This window comes from Equus asinus, chromosome 25 (assembly GCF_041296235.1).
Source record: "Equus asinus isolate D_3611 breed Donkey chromosome 25, EquAss-T2T_v2, whole genome shotgun sequence".
Taxonomy (NCBI): Eukaryota; Metazoa; Chordata; class Mammalia; order Perissodactyla; family Equidae; genus Equus; species Equus asinus.
The window spans coordinates 47,478,992-47,500,199 of NC_091814.1; the positions used below are offsets into that span (position 1 = coordinate 47,478,992).

Sequence of the window (21,208 nt, forward strand, 5' to 3'; positions counted from 1 at the left end):
GGAGGGGAGTAAGTGGAAGATAATTACTTTGCTCACATGCATTGGGAGGACTGTCAGATACTACTTTAAACAATGTAAGGAAAGGGACTTTGTGTCTACCAGTGTATCCCCACCATTAAGCACAGTGCCTGGCTCATCAATGGTGCTCAAAAGTCATTTGCTGAATAAACAAATAAAGAATAAAGGTTAATAGTATACAATGCATTTCATGGGTCCTAGGAGAGTTCTGAGTACAGAATGGTAGATGAGTTGGTGGATAACAAGTGGAATATTACAAAATGATAAGGTTATTAAAGGTGAAAAAAGATGGAAATCCTAAAAAGAAATGGTGGGAGGTTATTTTAGCTGCAGAGGGGCACTAGACAATGAAGCAGAGGAAGCAGGATGGGACACACAGAGCACGGCTCATGGGAGAGCTTCCAACCCACTGACAGCAGGGTAAGCTGGAAGGTTTTGAGGGGGGCCAAAACAAGGAATACGAAAGGCTATTTCTCCCATGGAATTCGAGACAGATTCCTGGAAGGAAGATGCCCTGACAAAATAACCAGGCCTACAGTAGCAGGCTACTGATATGAGGAAAGTTTGGTTAAGGAAAGAGGTGTTACAGTTAAGCATTTAGAGTCTATTTGAAATACAAATCAGAACCACACAACTGAACGGCAAAAAAAAAAAAAAAAAAAAGAGAGAGAGAGAGAAAGAAATATTGTAATACAAATATATTTTCTATCTCTCATCTAATTTGAAATTCTTTCTAAAAGCTGAACACTGAAGTAAAGGGAGCAGGCAGGGACAAATGAATAATCTCTGAGAGAAAAAATGCAAAACTAAGCAAGTAGATTACATAAACCCAGACATACACAAAGATTCTTCTTTTAAAAATAATAAAGTCTGCAAAAAAATGTTAATTATATTTTAATAAAGCTGCAAAAAAATATAAAGCACTGGAGTTTCCTATAAATCTAGTCTGAATCATAGTGATGACAGATAAAATAATCACATACATGAGTACAGAATAAAGGGAAGAGCTTTACTACTCCTTATGTATGGCAATTTTGCTCTTTAGTAAATAACAATCTGTCCATCATTCTAATATGGTCAAACTACTACCATTTGTGGCGGCAAAAGATGGTGGTGATAGTAGTGGTAGCGGTAATTCAGAAATGGAGTTCTAAGGAAAAAACTTTCCTGAAAGAGGTAAATGAGATCAAGAACAAGACAAGGACGTTTGTCCTTGTCACTTCTATTCAACATTTTACTGGAGGATCTAGTTGGGCAGTTAGACAAGAAACAGAAATGAAAGGCATCCAGATCAGGAAGGAAGAAGTATCCCTACTCACAGATGACATGATCTTATACATAAAAAATCCTAAGAAACAGGGGCCAGCCCCATGGCTGAGTGGTTAAGTTTGCACCCTCCACTTCGGTGGCCCAGGGTTTCGCCAGTTCGGATCCTGAGTGCAGACATGGCACCGGTTGTCAGGCCATGCTGGGGCGGTGTCCCACATGCCACAACTAGAAGGACCCAGAACTAAAAATATACAACGATGTACCGGGGAGCTTTGGGGAGAAAAAGGAAAAATAAAATCTTTAAAAAAAATCCTAAGAAATATGCATACACACATACATAAATTAGAGCTAAAAATAAGTTCAGCAAGGTTGCAGGATACAAGATCAATACAGAATAATAACTATTTTTAAATACTAGTAATAAAGAATCAAAAATGAAATTAAGAAAACAATTCCATTTACAATAGCAAACAAAATAAAATACTTAGAAATATATTTAACAAAAGAATTACAAGACCTTTGTATACTGAAAACTACAAAACTGTTAAAAGAAATCAAAGACCTCAATAAGCAGAAAAACATCCCATGTTCATGGATCGGAAGACTTAACATTGTTAAGATAGCATTACTCCCTAGTTGATGTAGAGATTCAATACAATCCCTATCAAAATCACACTGTCTTTTTTTTGTTTGTTTTGGCAGAAATTGACAAATTGATCCTAAAATTCATATGGAAATGCAAGGGACTCACAACAGCTAAACAACACTGAAAAATAAGAACAAAGTTGGAGGACTCACACTTCCTGATCTTAAGACTTACTACAAAGCTATAGTAATCAAGATTGTGTGGTAATGGAATAAAGAGCGAAACAAAGATCAATGAAATAGAGGGTCTAGAAATAAAACCATGTGTCTACTGTCCACTAATTTTTGACAAGGCTGCCAAGACCATTCAATGGGGAAAGAAAAGTCTTTTAATAAGCAGTGCTGGGACAACTAGATATCCACATGCTAAAAATGAAGTGGTACTCCTACTATAATAGTTCGTTAGGGCTGCCATAACAAACAACCACAGATGGAGTGGCATAATTAAGAGGAACTTATTTTTTTCACAGTTCTGGGGCTGGAAGTCTAAGATCAATGTATTAGTAGGGTTACTTTCTTCTAAAGACTCTCCTTGGCTTTTAGATGGCTGTCTTCTCTCTGTGTGTTCACATGATCTTCCCTCTGGACATGTCTGTGTCCTAATCTCTTTTTATAAAGACATTAGTCATATTGGATTAGAGCTTACTCTAATGACCTCATTTTAACTTAGTTACCTCTTTAAAGACCCTATCTCCAAATATAGTTATAGTCTGAGACATTGAGGGTTAAGACCTTAACACATGAATTTTGGGATGTCGGACATAACTCAGCCATTAACATTCTACCTCACCCCATATACAAAAATTAATTCAAAATGGATTAAAGACCTGAATGTAAGAGCTACAAATATAAAACCCTTAGAAGAAGAAATCTTTGTGGCTTTAGATCAGAAAATAGTTTCTTAGATATGACACCAAAAGCACAATCAACAAAAGAAAAATATAGATTAACTAGACTTTATCAAAATTGAAAACTTTTGTGTTTCAAAGGACATTATCAAGAAAATGAAAAGACAATCCACAGGATGGGAGAAAATATCCAGGATATATAAATAACTCTTACAACTCAACAATAAAAAGACAGATAACGCAATTAAAAAGTGGGCAAAAGATGTGAATAGATGTTTCTCCAAAGAAGATATACAAATGACCAATGAGTACATAAGAAGATGCTCAAGATCATTAGCCATCAGGGAAATGCAAATCAAACCACAATGAGATACTGCTTCACGCTCACTAGAATGGCTATAATTAAAAGGGTGGACAATAACAAGCCATCGAAGAGTTGTTTTTTGTTTTTTTTTTTAAAGATTGGCACCTGAGCTAACAACTGTTGCCATCCTTTTTTTTTTTTTCTGCTTTATCTCCCCAAATTCTCCAGGTATATAGCTGTATATCTTAGTTGCAGGTCCTTCTAGATGTTGCATGTGGGACGCCGCCTAGAATTGGTCTGATGAGTGGTCCCATGTCCGTGCCCAAGATCTGAACCGAGGGACAAAACCCTGGGCTGCCGCAGCGGAACATGCAAACGTATTAACCACTTGGCCACGGGGCCGGCCCCTGAAGAGTTTTAAGTAAGGAGGTAAGTTACATCTCTTACCCATCTCTTACTGCACTTCCTTACTCACTTGCTCCAGTCACAATCCCAGCACATGGCTTTTCCATCTGTTTGGAATGCCATTCTCCTGATGTGGAATGCACATCAGCACCACTCACTGCTTTTAAGTCGTTGCCCAAGTCTCACCTTCTTGATGGAGTCTACCCTTAGAACTCTATTTAACGCTGCAAAACCTATCCAGAACTCCCTTTTCCTTTTTCCCGTATCACTATTATTTCTCATACATTATATATACATATTTGTTATATTTATTGTTTATTAACTGTCTACTGCTAGAACATAGGCTTCGTGGAGGCAAGTATTTTTGTTATTTTACTTCACCGATCTAGTCAAGCACACAGAATAGTGTCTGTCTCTGAATACGTGTTTAGTAAATATCTGTTGAATAGTGAATAATAAAATCTTTTTTAAGAAGATGACTGTGGTGGCAATGTGGGAATGGACTGGACAATGGTCACAAGTAGACTGAGGAAGAGCAGTCTTCTCTCAGAACCACTGCTAACACCAAAATCCAAGCCACTAACTTCTTTTACCTATCACACTCCAGACACAGGTCTTCTTTCTTTTTAAGATTACAAAAACCCTCCTTAAGGCCTTTACACTTATTTCTTCTGCCTAGAAGGCTCATTCCCCAGATTTTGGCATAGCAGGCTACTTCTTTTCATTTGATTTTCACCTCAAATATCATCCCTCAGAGCACTTTCATTGGCAATCTAATCCAAAGAAGGGAGCTCCCTTCTCTACACTGCATCAACATCATTCTTCTTCATAAATCTCAGGATGTTACAATGTTTAATTACTATCTTTCCTTCATCAGAATGCAAGCTCCAGGAGAGCAGGTCTTTCCTCATCAACACTTCATCTCCAATGCCTAGAAAAGTACCCGCACTTGGTAGGTGTTCAATATCTGTTACTGAAACAGGTCACTGCAACAATCCATGTTAGAGAGAAGCCTAAACTATCAAAGTAGGAAGATTCTAAAAATTCTCAAGAAGTAGAATCCACAAGTTTTGGTGACTTAGTAGAGGTCAGGGACTAAGAAGAGAAGAGAGTTAAGGATAATGTCTAGGTTTGTAGTTTGAACAGGTGGGTAGTGCCATTACTGAGGTGAAGGTCACTGGAGGAGGAGGAGGTCTGGGAGGGCACATGAGTTCAATTCTGACTTGTGGATTTGAGGTGCCTCTGAAACATCCAAACAGACACGTTAAGTCCACTGCCAAATATTTGGATCTGGGCTAAATATAAAGATGAGAGGGAACATTTATAGATGAAACCAGGGGAGTGAACAAGATCAGCAAGGGAGAAGCATCAAGTGAGTTCCTAGAGGCTGGAGCTCTGTAGAACTCCAAGTTAATGATGAGGGAAAAAGGAGTGAGCAAAGGGAAATGAGAAGAAGCAAAGAGGGAGATGAAAAATAAGACAGAAGCCAAGGGAGAATGCTTCAAAAAAGAAGAAAAGAAAAAGTATATGTCATTATGCTGTTTTGATAACTGTTGAGAGATCAAATAAGACAAAAATGGAAAGATGTCCACTAGATTTTATTAGTGACTTCATCAAAAAAGCTTCAATAGAATGGTAAGGAAAGATTTCACACAGTGGAGAGGGTTTAAAAGGCAAAAACATCAAAGATCCACTTCAGAACTTTTCTGTAATATACAAAGTCCCTCCAAGCTAAGGCTCACTCTTCCAAAATTCAGCCAGGATCAACTGGCTTCCCTAAGAAAACCAGACATTCCCAAACAGAAGAACATAACATTCGACTCTTTAAAACTTTCTGGAGAGTTTTGTCTGTTTACAATTAAACAAATTATTATAATAATTACTTTTTAAGCTGCTTTGTTTTACAACTTGCTTTCAAGGTTCATGAAAGTGCATATTTAGAAATTCTGCTTTTTCAAGAGTATGAGGAAAATGTACTCTCATATTGCTAGGAGAAAGCAGTTTTGCAATATGTGTCAAAACTGAAAACATGATTACAGTTTGACCCAGAAATTACATTCCTAGAAATTTATCCTCAAGACATTATTAGATAAGTATGCAAAGAGGGAATCTTAAGGATGTTTGTTATAGTGTTGTTTAACAGGAAATCTGGAAACAACTTAAAAGTCCACAAAAATTAAATATAAAATTGGCTAATTATGGTACATACAATAGTATACTAAACAGTCATTAAAAAGGTTAAGGAAATTCTATGTGTAATAATAATTCTAATTGGTGGAATTGGTGCAGTGTAGTACTTACTAAGTTCTAGGCACAAATCATATATTCACTCATTAAATCCTAACAACAATCCTATGAGATAGGTTTTACTAACATCCCCATTTTAAAGATGGAAACACTGTAATTTACCTAAGATTGCTGGAGAAATTGTGGGAGATGGGATTTGAACTCAAGCAGTCTGGCTCCCACATCCATGATTTTAGCCACTATATGCATGTAGTAAGATTGAAATATATTCATAATATATTATTAAATGAAAAAAAGTCTTGTTCAATAGTATCTTTTGAAAGAAAATAAATATATGTCCATCCCTGTATGCTGTTCTGAATTTATCTCCTACCTCCTCATCTTCTTATTTGAAACCCTCAAACACATATTAAAAAATATATGTACATATACAAACATATGTATGTGGGTAGGTAATCCATGCTTACATATTCAAAGACTAAAGTACAGGAGGAAGATTTTATATCCAGTTACCTCTAGGAGTGGATTATGAGTATCCCTTTATCTCTGTAATATTTATATGCTCACACAAAATGGGCATTTGTTGGAGGGGGGAACACATTCTGTCATTTACTTTTAACCACTGTCTGAAAGCAAAGAACCTATTCTGACAGAAAATTTTCTCTGTCAACATAAAGTGGCTAAGATTAATTCTGACTGACCATCTCCAATCTATTACAATGCACTATGCTATGACTACTCAATGTTTAATATAATAAATGAATTAGATTTTTGGAAATATATTTAACCTACCTAGTAGACACTGCCAACATCCTAAATGATTTGATGATGCTACCTACTATACTGAATCATTCTTTCAGTTCAATAGCTTTCCAACCACCTGGTAGACTATTTCTAACCCCAAAGAAAGTAGCTCCCATTCAGAAAGTAGATATCTGTAAACCATACTGAGCAACAGAGACATTCACCTATATCTATGTTGTTTAAAAATATTGTAAATCCAGCTTTATCATTACTAAGCCAAAAGACTTTAGGCAATCTGGGACTTTGGCTCCCTCAGTTATCAACTGGGGAAGAGAATTAGATGGTTTTCTCTGACTAATACAATTTATGATTCTCCTACAAACAATACTTGGACATTTAATGTGAGTTAATGAGATAACCTACGCTAGCACTTAGCACAGAGTAAGTGCTCAAGAAATGTTACTTCCTTTTCCGATTTGCCTCATCACAAGAAACACTTCTAATACAGAGAAATCTAAACTCCCTTTACAGCTATATTGAAAATTACTTTAGGCTGGGTTTATAAGCACTTCGAACTATCCCTAGGTTTGTTATTTTTATACAAACGAATATACATTTTTTTATCTGACATATTAGATTAGAAGCTAAAAGTTAGTCACTGTCATATGTGTTTGGGGTATTCTTTTGCCAGGTGGGGGCAACTGGATCAATTAAGTACACTTCAATTAATCCTATATATACTGTCTCTATGTGGGGTCAGCTCCAGGATTCATACAAGAAGGGGATATAAATATAGGCCAACAATAGTGAGAAAGCTCTCCTTTTTATCTTTTCTAACTTGTCAAATTTTCCAAGATGATATTGGATGAGTGTCCATGTATTGCTGGAGAAGATACAAAAGCTTTTTTGGCCAGTGGCCAGAGAATGTCCTCTACACAGGCCATGTCTGGGTTAACATGGCCGAAAATAATACAATCAAGCCAAAAAATCCTGTCAATCAGGAATAGAACTTACCAGATGGATACAGCATTAGGCTGACACAGAATATAGGTGTGATATCCAGAGGGGAAGTCCTGGGTTAACCCCGAAAGACAGACTAAGGATATGCTGAGAGCACCGATAAAGAAAGGTCATCAAAAAAAATAAGGAAAGGCATTTTGGGAAAGATATAATATCTTCAACTAAAAAAAATTAGAGATGATAGAAAAAATCAGAATTTTGTTGGACTTCCTTACACTTACATTATGTTTTAATATTATTTTTAGTCTGAATTAAATAATACTTTCACAGCTTAGGCATTCTAAGTCTTATTCCAGTCCTATACAGAAAGCATCTTAGAAAGTTTTAGGTTTTGATTTGTTTTAATAACAAGAAAAAAAATTAGAAGTAGAAATCCATGACTTCACTAAAAGATAAATACAAATATGTTTGTGTTATTTTATAGAAAATATTTGAAATATTTTCCTAACTTGTAAAATAACTTTGGCATAAGAATTGTTCATATCTAAACTTAAAATGACTTAATGAACTATTTCAAGTATATTTTATGAACTTCATAAAAAACAAATGTTTAACAGAATAAGAGATGAGGAGCAGCAACCCATTTCTTGAGTTGCACAGGGCCCATATTATGTCATGCTTTTGTTTCGGTTCAAGATATTTCACAGTTAAGCATGGAAACTCTCCTAAAATATCAAGAGGCTCTCTGAACATAAGTTATCTTCTTTTGGGAAATTTGGAAGAATGATGGGGAATCTAGAAACACATTCTGAGTTATCTTGTAAATACAATAGTAATCCCAATAATAACAGCTAACATTTATTATGCAATAAAATTTTATAGACACTATATTTAGGCTTTTTATGTATCATCTTATTTAATTCTTACAACAATCCCATTAATTAGTTTCTATTATTATCTCAAAACTTAGGGTCTGAACACTTAGAGTAATTTGCCCAAGGTCACACAGTAGAGCTGAAATTAGAACCAAATCTGTCTGAGGCCAGTGTCTGCAATTTTAACCACTATGTTTTACTGGGGAAAGGGTGAACCTGCATCTTTTGATAAACAGGCAATTATCACCTTTCATAACAGAATGCTACCTTTGACTGAAGGCCAAAAATCTACTGGGTTATTTTCACCAAATCTGCAGCAAATGTCTTGCTGTTACCACACTGTTAAAGCGGCACTGATATGTTGATATTGAAAGTCCAACAAAGTAATTATAATTAAATTCCAAAGTGTCTTATAAATTTCTAGCTATCAGAGAGAGAACTGCAAATTGAAATGTAGCGGTTTCTTTTTAGTCAGTATATTACAGAAGCTTTCTAATAATTCAATTATATGTTTAGGTACCTCCAGGGATGTTATTATGTTAAGAAGTATTTTAAGGAAAAAGCTGGCATCGTTTTGACAGAAAACAGGTTTCAAATTTTATATCATCCAACTCATATGAATGAAAACATATCAAGATGTCACTGGAAGGAGTGCTATGATAGCAAGATCAAATGTATTGTAAGAAAAATAAAGAAACATCCTCTAAAAAACAACAAAAAAGGATGGGAAGAAGGAAGAGGATCAGAGTTCGTCAGAGAAGTCTTTTTTTTGTGTTCAAGAGTCTAGAATGAGTCAAAGGCTAGAAACGGACTCATGCCCAATTCCAAGGGCAGAGAGGTAAGATAGTTTGGTAACTTAAAGCTAAAAATAGACTTACCTTTAGGAGAGCCAAGGCTACATGAAAGATTATGTTCAAACCCTGAAACAGAAAAAGAGAGTCAAAATCAATACTGCCACATGTATCACTGTTTTACTGAGTATTTTCCAAAGATTTCCATACATCTTTAATAAAATTCCTAATTGTTTTCATCTTCACATACAATAATAATAAAATCATGAAATTTTTAAAAAGGTATTTTCTTCCTCTGAGAGGCTTACTGTAAACTTTTGGTGCTATTTAATCAATGTTCACATAAAATTACTGTTTTTACAATAAGTTATTTTCCTTCAATCCATTTCTTGATTATTTGCATAGGTCTAACTAAGCCTTGCAAAAGTCAAGTTACTTGATCAAGATAGCAGCGATGTAGAAGTCTAAGATTATTAACTGAAATTCTTAGTCTGCACATCTGGGTGATGTGGTTAAACTGCTTCTGGCCAACAAAACAAAACAAAATAAACCACAACTAGTGTTGCTGATAACTGGGACGGATCGCATGAGGGGAGTTGTAAGCATCACACTGCATTTCCACTACTGCTCTTCTTTTTTTTTAATTCTTATTTTTATTTTATTTATTTTATTCTTATTTTGATTTTTATTTTAGTGCTAGATCTCAAGTAGTATTTGTATTCAAGTAGTTGTATACAACAATATAATTAGGTGGTAATTAGGAGCTCTCTGGTAGTCTTCTTTTTCCTTTTTCTTCCCTAAAAACAGGAGGAATATTTCTTTAGGAATAAATAAATTAAATAGCTTGTTAAGAAGCCATGCTGGAGCTGAATTTTGAACGCTGAGTTCAGCCCAATGACAGAAGAGATGTTGAGATATTAAATTCAAGAGACAGGGAATCTTAAATGCTCAAGATGACACAATCAGAAACAAAGTTGCCATGGAATATGCGGTTTCCTTGCCATGCAAGTCATCATACATGAGAATAGAGATCTTTCAAGTATGAGTTGACATCTTCCATAAGTCCAGGGTCTATTTGATGTGCCCTCTTCTTCTTGGTCACAAATATCTATCTGCCTTTTGGATATGAAGCTGTATCAGATGTATTATGCAAAGAACTCCTAATAAACCAAGCACTTTCTGTCTCCAAAATCAGCAGCGAGAATTAGGACTAGGAACTTAGAGCACACTACTGTTATAATTTGCTAATGTAATCTTTCATATTCAGCCACCAAAAATATGTAATGGTGAAAGGGATGAAGGCTAAACACAAAACATTTGGTTAGAGATTTGGGGTTTACTCAGTTAATTAAGAAACCCAAAGCAGTAGGAAGTAAGTATAATCAGTCCAGGAGACAAAAACAAATTGAAAAAGCTCATCATCACACCAAGCAATGATCCTATACTAGTTCTGATCACTATTTACTGATTAGAAAAAAGAGGACTATCGTATATTTAAAAACTTGGGTTATAATTAAGCAAAATTTGCTTTCCTAATCTAAACTTGGGTCCTCATCTCTTAGCTGCTGCCCACTGCTGCCAAAACTTGCAGACCGAAAGAAAAAAGACTTGCTTCCCTGCTCCTCACTCCCTCCATCCCCAAGTCACAACGGCTAGGCAGCAGTGAGTTCTCACAATCTGAGTGCTTATCAATCTTGCCATCAGGACTAATCCACCAAGTCTCTGATCTTGTTTTTCTAGTCAGGGCTCAAAATGAAAGCCCCTCTTGTCTCTAGTTCTCTAATCCTCATAATGCTCTTGTCCTTTCTCCTAAGCCAGGCTCCCATGGCTCCTCTCGCTCCCAAATCCCTTCAGCGTACTCTGGAAACTCCCTCCACGTCATGTTCAACCTCTCTCATATTCTCAAACCCTCTGCCAAACATTCCCCTCACCTCCCTGCTTTCCTGGAATAGCAAAACCTCATTGATTCTCATAACAACCTGTATTATGATTCTCAGTTTTTCAGAATATGATTTTTACTTGCCTAAGGTTATTTATGTATTTAGTAGTAGGCTAGAGTCATCCCTGAAGCCTCCTAATGTCTAATTTAATGGCATTTTCACTGCACAGTGCTGGTGTAATATACATAGTAAGTGCTTATTTGATGACTGACTGAGTGAACTATAATACTAGCTATCCCAGATTTTCTGGGATTTCTTCTTTTTTTCTTTTTGAGGAAGATTAGCCCTGGGCTAACTGCTGCCAATCCTCCTCTATTTGCTGAGGAAGGCTGGCCCTGAGCTAACATCCGTGCCCACCTTCCTCTACTTTATATGTGGGACCCCTGCCACAGCATGGTGTGGCAAGCAATGCCACGTCTGCACCCAGGATCTGAACTGGCGAACCCCAGGCCGCCAAAGTGGAACGTGTGCACTTAACCTCTGCACCACTGGGTGGCCCCTCTGGAATTTATTCTTTTCCCTATGGACCCAACTAGGCCAATTTACAAAAGCACCATCAAATTACAGTAAGAAACTCTTGTTTTCAGTTCTCTCAAAGTGAAACTACTGGACAACTCAGCTATGAAAAACACAAATGAGAACTTAGAAATTAAAAAAAAAATTTAAGACCACTAAACAGCCAAAATGGCTCTAACACCAAAAGAAAAATTTATTCAAATTTTTTATTTCATATACAATTCAAATTAGTTTGGTGATATGGCTTTATAGTTTGTAGATATCAGAAGTATCAAACTAAAAGACAAGGTGTATGCTAGATGGAGTTAGGGACAGATAGTCAACAGAGATGTCAGAATTAAAATAGTAGGTCTAACAGAAATACGATATACACTTAAAAAAACCCATGAAATGTATAGCTGTCTGGACCCATTTAGTGGAGTTAATAAGCCTTCAACAGTTAATATTAGTTCATGATAATAATCCAGCAGTGTTAATGAAGGCTTACATCATGTTCAAAATGTGCTTAAGAAGGGAGAATAGACAAGTGACGTCAGCAATATGGCAGCATGAGCTCACCCAGGACTCTCTCCCCTCCAAATTACAACCAAAAAGAGCAACTGCTTTCCAACCTTAAAAAAAATTCCTAATAACAGAAATCATTAGAGACCCACAGCAGCTAAAGGATGGAGGGCGGAGAGGCTGGAGCTGCCCTCGGAGGAGCTGGAACGGGGTAAGAGAGAACTTCACTCCCTCTTCTAGAGACTGGGATCGCTGCCGCAGGTGAGGGAAGGAGCGGGGGAGGGGCTGCGCGTCCACAGGATCATCCAGGACTCTCACAGACTCGTGCAGCGGAAACCCTCTAATGGGGGAAAGCTTTCGCGTGGGGGACGCCATTAAGCCAAGGCCCCAGGAAACCAGAGAGCGAGAGCTGATCAGAATCCAGGTCTGCGCACAAGAGGAAGTGCCCCTCCTCCTCCAACCCACGCTGAGCGCAGCCATGGAGAATGAAGGTGGAGGGCTCAGAGCGCATGGCTCTCGACCCCCATCTAATGGCAACAGGCTGTAACTGCAACCGAATAATAATATGTAAAAACCGCTCCTCTACCACCCAGCAATTTATAAAAGCTCCAGTACAAGACGAAAGGAATAAAAACACAGAAGTATGTCCTGAGGACTTGGAAATAGGTAAACTAAGTGAAAATGAGTTCAGAATAGCTATCATCAAAATACTCAATGAGGTAAAGGGAAATATAGAGAAACAAGTCAACGAGTTTTGGAGTTACATCACAAAAGAGATTGAAACTATAAAGAAGAATCAATCAGAAATATTAGAGATGAAAAATACAATGGATCAGAGAAAACAGAATACAGATTCCCTGAATGCCCGTGTAGACACCATAGAGGAGAAAATTAGCATAATCAAAGATAGACAGGCTGAATGGCTCGAGAGAGAGGAAGAAAGAGAACTAAGAATTTTAAAAAAATGAAGAAAATCTCTTAGAAATAGCTGACTCAATGAGAAAATGCAACTTAAGAATAATCAGAATTCCTGAGGGCGTGGAAAAGGAAAATGAAGCAGAAAGTGTGCTCAAAGAAATAATAGAAGAGAACTTCCCAAATCTAGGGATTGAGACAGAAATGTGTGTGGAGGAAGCTTTCAGATCTCCTAGATTTGTCAATGTAAAAAGACCTACTGAAAGGCATATAGTAGTAAAAATGGTAAAAATGAATGACAAAGAAAGTATACTCAGGGCAGCAAGGCAGAAGAAAATAACCTACAAGGGAACCCCTATCAGACATTCAGAGTATTTCTCTACAGAAACCTTACAAGCTAGGAGAGAATGGAAAGACATATTCAAAACTTTAAAGGATAAAAATCTTCAGCCAAGAATACTCTATCCAGCAAAAAAATCCTTCAGATATGAGGCAGAAATTAAATCTTTTCCAGACAAACAAAAGCTAAGGGACTTTGTAGCCACAAGACCTCCACTACAAGAAATCCTCAAGAAGGCTCTCATACCTGAAAAAAGAAAAAAAAGGGAGAAAGGGGTCACAAAACACAGAGTAGGGAGACAGATAGATAGAATCAGAATAGGACAGCAAATATTCAACTATAGCATTAGGATAAAGGGAAGGAAATCACCAAAGCAAAGACAATCTTATCACTCTAACCACAAACTCATAACACAAGTTGGAATAAGAGATGAAAATAATAATTTAGGAGGGGAGGAGGAAAGGGACTGAATCAGTCTAGGCTAAGGAAGTAAGACACCACCAGAAAATAGACTATGTTATACATGAGATTCTGAATACAAACTTCAGGGTAGCCACTAAACTAAAAAACAGAACAGAGACACAAAACATAAATAAGGAAAAATCTAAGAAACCCAGCATAAGAAATTGCAGAAGTCAATGGGTAGGCTAAAACACACAGGACGAGAAACAAAGGAAACACAGGAAAACAGGAAAATGAGCAACAAAATGAAAGCATTAAGCCCTCATGCATCAATACTCACCCTCAATGTAAATGGATGGAACTCTCCAATGAAAAGACACAGAGTGGCAAAATGGATTAAAGAACAAGATCCAACAATTTGTTGCCTCCAGGAAACACACCTCAGCTCCAAGGACAAACACAGGCTCAGAGTGAAGGGGTGGAAGACAATACTCCGAGCTAATAGCAAACAAAAGAAAGCAGGTGTTGCAATACTTATATCAGACAAAGCAGACTTCAAGATAAGGCAGGTAAAGAGAGACACAGAGGGCCAACATATAATGATCAAAGGGGGACTTCATCAAGAAGAAATAATGCTTATAAATATCTATGCATCCAACACAGGAGCACCAAAGTTCATAAAGCAACTATTAACAAACCTAAAAGAAGATATCAAAAATAACACAATAACAGTAGGGGACCTCAACACCCCACTCACATCATTGGACAGATTATCCAGACAGAAAATCAACAAAGAAACAGTGGAGCTAAATGAAAAGCTGAAACAGCTGGACTTAACAGACATATATAGAACACTCGATCCAAAAACAGTAGAATACACATTCTTCTCAAGCATGCATGGAACATTCTCAAGGATAGACCATATGTTGGGAAACAAGGCAAGCCTCTACAAATTTAAAAAAATTGAAATACTAACAAGCATCTTCTCCAGTCATAATGCTATAAAGCTAGAAATTAACTACAAGAAAAAAGCTGAGAAAGGCACAAAGATGTGGAGACTAAACAATATGCTATTGAACAAGCAATGGATAATTGAAGAAATTAAAGAAGAAAGTAAAAAATACCTGGAGACAAAGGAAAATGATAACATGCCATACCAACTCATATGGGATACAACAAAAGCTGTATTAAGAGGAAAATTCACTGCAACACAGGCACATCTTAACAAACAAGAAAAATCCCAACTAAGAAATAATAAACACCTAACTGAATTAGAGAAAGAAGAACAAACAAAGCCCAAAGTCAGCAGAAGGAGAGAAATAATAAAAATCAGAGCAGAAATAAATGCTATTGAAACAAAAAAGGCAGTAGAAAGGATCCATGAAACAAAGAGCTGGTTCTTTGAGAAGATAAATAAAATTGACAACCCCCTAGCCAGACTTACAAAGGAAAAAAGGGAGAAAGCTCAAATAAACAAAATCAGAAATGAAAGAGGAGAAATAACAACAGACTCTGCAGAAATACAATGGATTATAAGAGAATACTACGAAAAACTATACGCCAACAAAATGGATAACCCAGAGGAAATGGATAAATTCTTAGACTCCCACAGCCTCCCAAAGCTGAATCAAGAAGAAGCAGACAATTTGAACAGACCAATCACAAGGAAAGAGATTGAAACAGCAATCAAAAGCATCCCAAAGAATAAAACCCCAGGACCAGATGGCTTTCCTGGGGAATTCTACCAAAGTTTCAGAGAGGATTTAATACCTATCCTTTTCAAGCTATTCCAAAAAATTAGGGAGGATGGAATACTTCCTAACACATTCTATGAGGCCAACATCACGCTGATACCAAAGCCTGACAAGGACAGCACAAAAAAGGAGAACTACAGGCCAATATCACTGAGGAACATAAACGCAAAAATTCTCAACAAAATTTTGGCAACCGGAATTCAGCAATTCATCAAAAAACATCATACAACATGATCAAGTGGGATTCATACCAGGGACACAGGGATGGTTCAACATCCACAAATCAATCAACATGATACACCACATCAACAAACTGAGGAATAAAAACCACATGATCATCTCAATAGATGCAGAGAAAGCATTTGACAAGATCCAACAGCTGATTATGATAAAATCTCTGAACGAAATGGGCATAGAAGGGAACTACCACAACATAATAAAGGCCGTATATGACAAACCCACAGCCAACATCATACTCAATGGGCAAAAACTGAGTGCCATCCCCCTGAAAACAGGAACGAGACAAGGATGCCCTCTATCACCACTCTTATTTAACATAGTACTGGAGGTCCTGGCCAGAGCAATCAGGCAAGAAAAAGGAATAAAAGGAATCCAAATAGGGAGGGAAGAAGTGAAACTCTTGCTGTTTGCAGACGACATGATCTTATATATAGAAAACCGCAAAGAATCCATTGGAAAACTTTCAGAAGTAATCAACAACTACAGCAAAGTTGCAGGGTGTAAAATCAATTTACATAAATCAGTAGCATTTCTATACTCTAATAACGAACTAACAGAAAAAGAACTCAAGAACACAATACCATGCACAATTGCAACAAAAAGAATAAAATACCTCGGAGTGAATTTAACTAAGGAAGTGAAAGACCTATACAATGAAAATTACAAGACTTTTCTGAAAGAAATGGATGATGACATAAAGAGATGGAAAGACATTCCATGTACATGGATTGGAAGAATAAACATAGTTAAAATGTCCATTCTACCTAAAGCAATCTACAGATTCAACGCCACCCCAATCAGAATCCCAATAACATTCTTTAAAGAAATAGAACAAAGAATCCTAAAATTCATATGGGGCAACAAAAGACCCCGAATTTCTAAAGCAATCCTGAGAAAAGAGAACACAGCTGGAGGCATCACAATCCCTGACTTCAAAACATACTACAAAGCTACAGTGATCAAAACAGCATGGTACTGGTACAAAAACAGGTGCACAGATCAATGGAACAGAATTGAAAGCCCAGAAATAAAACCACACATCTATGGACAGCTAATCTTCAACAAAGGAGCTGAGGGCATACAATGGAGAAAAGAAAGTGTTTTCAAGAAATGGTGCTGGGAAAACTGGAAAGCCACATGTAAAAGAAAGAAAATTGACCATTCTTTTTCACCACTCACCAAAATAAACTCAAAATGGATCAAAGACCTAAAGCTGAGACATGAAGTCATAAGGCTTCTAGAAGAAAATGTAGGCAGTACACTCTTTGACATCAGTACTAAAAGGATCTTTTTGGACACCATGTCTTCTCAGACAAGGGAAACAACAGAAAGAATAAACAAACGGGACTTCATCAGACTAAAGAGCTTCTTCAAGGCAAGGGAAAACAGGATTGAAACAAAAAAACAACCCACTAAGTGGGAAAAAATGTTTGCAAGTCATACATCCGACAAAGGCTTAATATCCATAATATATAAAGAACTCACACAACTCAACAACAAAAAATCAAACAACCCGATCAAAAAATGGGCAGGAGACATGAACAGACATTTCTCCAAAGAAGATATACGGATGGCCAATAGGCACATGAAAAGATGTTCATCATCGCTGATCATCAGGGAAATGCACATCAAAACTACACTAAGATATCACCTTACACCCATTAGAATGACAAAAATAACTAAAACAAATAGTAACAAATGTTGCAGAGGTTGTGGAGAAAAAGGAACCCTCATACACTGCTGGTGGGAATGTAAACTGGTGCAGCCACTATGGAAAACAGTATGGAGATTCATCAAAAAATTAAAAATAGAACTACCATACGATCCAGCTATCCCACTACTGGGTATCTATCCAAAGAGCTTGAAATCAGCAATTCTAAAAGTCCCATGCACCCCAATGTTCATTGCAGCATTATTTACAATAACCAAGATGTGGAAGCAACCTAATTGCCTATCAACAGGTGATTGGATAAAGAAGATGTGGTATATATATACAATGGAATACTACTCAGCCATAAAAAAGAACAAAATCGTCCCATTTGCAACAACATGGATCAACCTTGAGGGAATTATGCTAAGTGAAATAAGCCAGATAGAGAAGGACAACCTCTGTATGGCTCCATTCATTTAAATTCATTTAAAAATGTAGACAAAGAGAACAGATTAGTGGCTACCAGGGGAAAGGTGGGGTGGGGGGTGGGCACAAAGGGTGAAGGGGTGCACCTACAACACGACTGACAGACAATAATTTACAACTGAGATTTCACAAGATTGTAACCTATCATTAACTCAATAAAAAATAAAAAATTTTTAAAAATAAAAAAAAAGAAGGGAGGATAGAATACGTTTTAAATAAGAAGTAGATTTTTCTTTGAGTTTCAAAAGCTAAAGAGGTAACTTTCAGTTACCAGAAAAATTTATACATGTAAACTCTTTAAACAAGTTCAGAATAATAAGGTGTTACTGCATCTGTTTATATGACTCTCTAGACATTATTCATAAAAATCAAGAAAAGTAAAGATGGGCTGGCCTGGTGGCATAGTGGTTAAGTTCGCACATTCTGCTTCTCCGTGGCCCAGGGTTCCCTGCTTTGGATCCTGGGTGTGGACACGACACTACTTGGCAAAAGCCATGCTGTGGTAGGCGTCCCATGCATAAAGTGGAGGAAGATGGGCATGGATGTTAACTCAGGGCCAGTCTTCCTCGGCAAAAAGAGGATGATTGGCAGTAGTTAGCTCAGGACTAATCTTCCTCAAAAAAAAGAAAGAAAGAAAGAAAGAAAAGTAAAGACTTCACAAGACTTAAAGTAAGGTATAATAGTGTGACCAGACTTTACAAACAAAGATACTTTCAGGGGCTTGCCCCATGGCCGAGTGGTTAAGTTCGTGCACTCTGCTTTGGCGGCCCAGGGTTTCACCGGTTGGGATCCTGGGCGCAGACATGGCACCACTCATCAAGCTATGCTGAGGCGGCGTCCCACATGCCACAACTAGAAGGACCCAAAACTAAAAATACACAACTATGTACTGGGGGGCTTTGGGGAGAAAAAGGAAAATATAAAATCTTTAAAAAAAAAGATACTTTCAGACCTCTGAATTGCTGGAAATCAGGAAAAAAAATTCAGTAGAATAGCAAGTTTATTTCACTGCAAAATGTATCCTGATTTCCTAAGAGGAGAGTAATGGAAGGCAACCTTAGTTAAATATTTATTTTTTTCTTTTAAGTAAGACACTCTCATTTAGGAACAGAATTAAACATATCATTAAATTACAGGAACCTTCCACAGGGCAGCATTTCGTCAGTCTAAAAGTGGGGCATTACAAATAGGTTGGTTATATGATGATAATGTCAATGCAAGCTCCAGTCCTCAGCCTCCTAGCCAACAATGAAGTGAACTATATGTGAACCACCCTTCACTCTTCTAAGCCACCATGAACTGAATTCCCCATTGTTACTTCATTGTCCACCTACTCTTACATGATCCAACCTGTCTAATTGAACTGAAGTTTATTTTTTGAAATACATTTTTAAAAGAAAAAAGTGTTATACATTTTCAACATGCCTCCCTTTTTCAGGACTATGTAATCTGTAGCAATTTATTTGTTACTAAGGGGTAAATAAGGGTTCCTGATAGGACTCAAAGGGTTAAAACATTTGGAGAATTATTAAGAGTAAAAGTAACAAGTAAACATGTTGTTACGGCTACTTATTATTTATAGTATAAGGTCTAACTTCAAGTGCAAGATAATAAAGAGACAAAATCCACTGAATATTTTCTATGTGCCAAGATCTGAATTAATTACATTGAAAACGTGTCCTTATTTAATCCCACAACAACTCTAAATTCCATTTTAAACCCAGGAAATTAAGACGTAGAGAAGTCAAAGTAAATTTCTCAAGGTTACGTGCTAGCAAGTGGATTTTAACCAGAGCAGTGTAACTCTAGAAGTCATACTCTTTCCTACTAAGTTAGAGAAGATGGCTCAATGACTAAGTGAATGAATGAATAAATCCTTTAGTTGGGTATTATTTATTGTGTCATCTAAATCCTAAAAGATTAAAGTGATTCTTTCCATTTAAAGGCAAGCAAATTTTAAGAGCAGAGAGTAGAAAGATAACAAATAGGTGACTTCTACCAAAACCAAATTTTATTATTTGTCTCCATACTGAAAACACTCACAAAATATAGCTGACTGCTTACAGGATGTAAAACAATAGGAACTCAGCTTGCTGTGGAAAGAAAGGGTCACCACTTTCCTCCAGTGACAACAGATTGAGATCAGCCTTGCATGAATGAAGTGGTTCCTTAACTGATTAGGAAGCTGCTGTTTCAAAATTCAGTCACAGCCTGGAAAAATCTCCGCTTTACAGAACACCTACGAGTAATTGCCCCAAATTAAATAATTGCTCCCAAGTGCAGATCATCATGTTCCTGGGTAGGTCAACAATTCAGCGCCCACAATCCTGCATAAAGGCTGACAGCAAAGAACTCACTGAAACAAAGACAGTGAACATTTTGGCTCTGACGAGCTGGCAGTCGTGGGCTCAGAGGGAGCTGACAGATTGTATGAGAAGCTGTCAGAAGCTACACTGACAGCACTGAGAACAAATGCTGAAAAGGCAGTGTCAAAAAGTGTCAACGTGCATCAGCACCTGGGGCCTTAGGGATCAAAATAAGAGAGAAATAAACAGTATGTGGAAATGGAAATCCTAACAACATGGCAGTGAGAAATTATCAAAGCAGAAGTGGACAAGGGAAATGGAGCAGACCCACAAATACAGCTGAAGCAGGAGGAAATGGATGCAGCCTTTTCTGACCCATCCAGCATGGGACAGATCACCCCAGGAATGGATAATGACTAAACGAGATGGCACATAAAAAAACATAGCAAATGAACTGAGCACTTGCTAAGTATTTGATAAATGCTGGCAATTATTATTAGGTTGCCTACCATACCCAGTATTTTATATATATACATATATTTTCACTTAATCCTGTCAACAACTCTATGGCATATGTGTTACTGCCACCATTTTAGAGATGAGGAAACTGAGGCTCAGAGACATACACACTGTTAGTAAATGATAAAGCCAGGATTAGAACTTATTTCTGTCAGAAAAAAAAAACACCAACCATGCATTTTTCACTAATTCCGTATCTACTGCAAATTCAGGGAGATTTTGGTTAGATATCTGTAATGAATTAAGATGGTTGTAATTTTTTGACACTTCTCCCACTGAGAGGTGAGGTCTCTGCCCTTTCCTCCTGAATCTGGGAAGCCTATGCTACTACTTTGACCAAGAGAAAATAGTAGAAGTGAAACTATGCCAATATTTCAGGTCTGGCTCTTAAGAGACTGATAGCTTCCATGTCCCATCCCTTGGAGCACTCCCTCTTAGAAGCCAGACACCAAGTAAGAAGTGCAATTACACTTAGACCCTCATGCTCTGAGAAGCCAAACAAAAAGGAAAGAGCCTGCAGGACGAGATGCCA

General features: G+C 37.2%; 1 protein-coding gene across 7 annotated transcripts in view; it reads right to left on the reverse strand.

The window, feature by feature from the left end:
• The window catches only part of RABGAP1L (RAB GTPase activating protein 1 like), a 668,256-nt gene that overhangs the window by 195,484 nt on the left and 451,564 nt on the right, over positions 1-21,208 (reverse strand). For all 7 annotated transcript variants that reach the window (XM_070498037.1, XM_070498036.1, XM_070498038.1 and 4 more), the window contains one exon: positions 9,194-9,235. In XM_070498037.1, the coding sequence (XP_070354138.1) occupies positions 9,194-9,235 (42 nt within the window). The remainder of the gene's footprint in view (positions 1-9,193; positions 9,236-21,208) is intronic.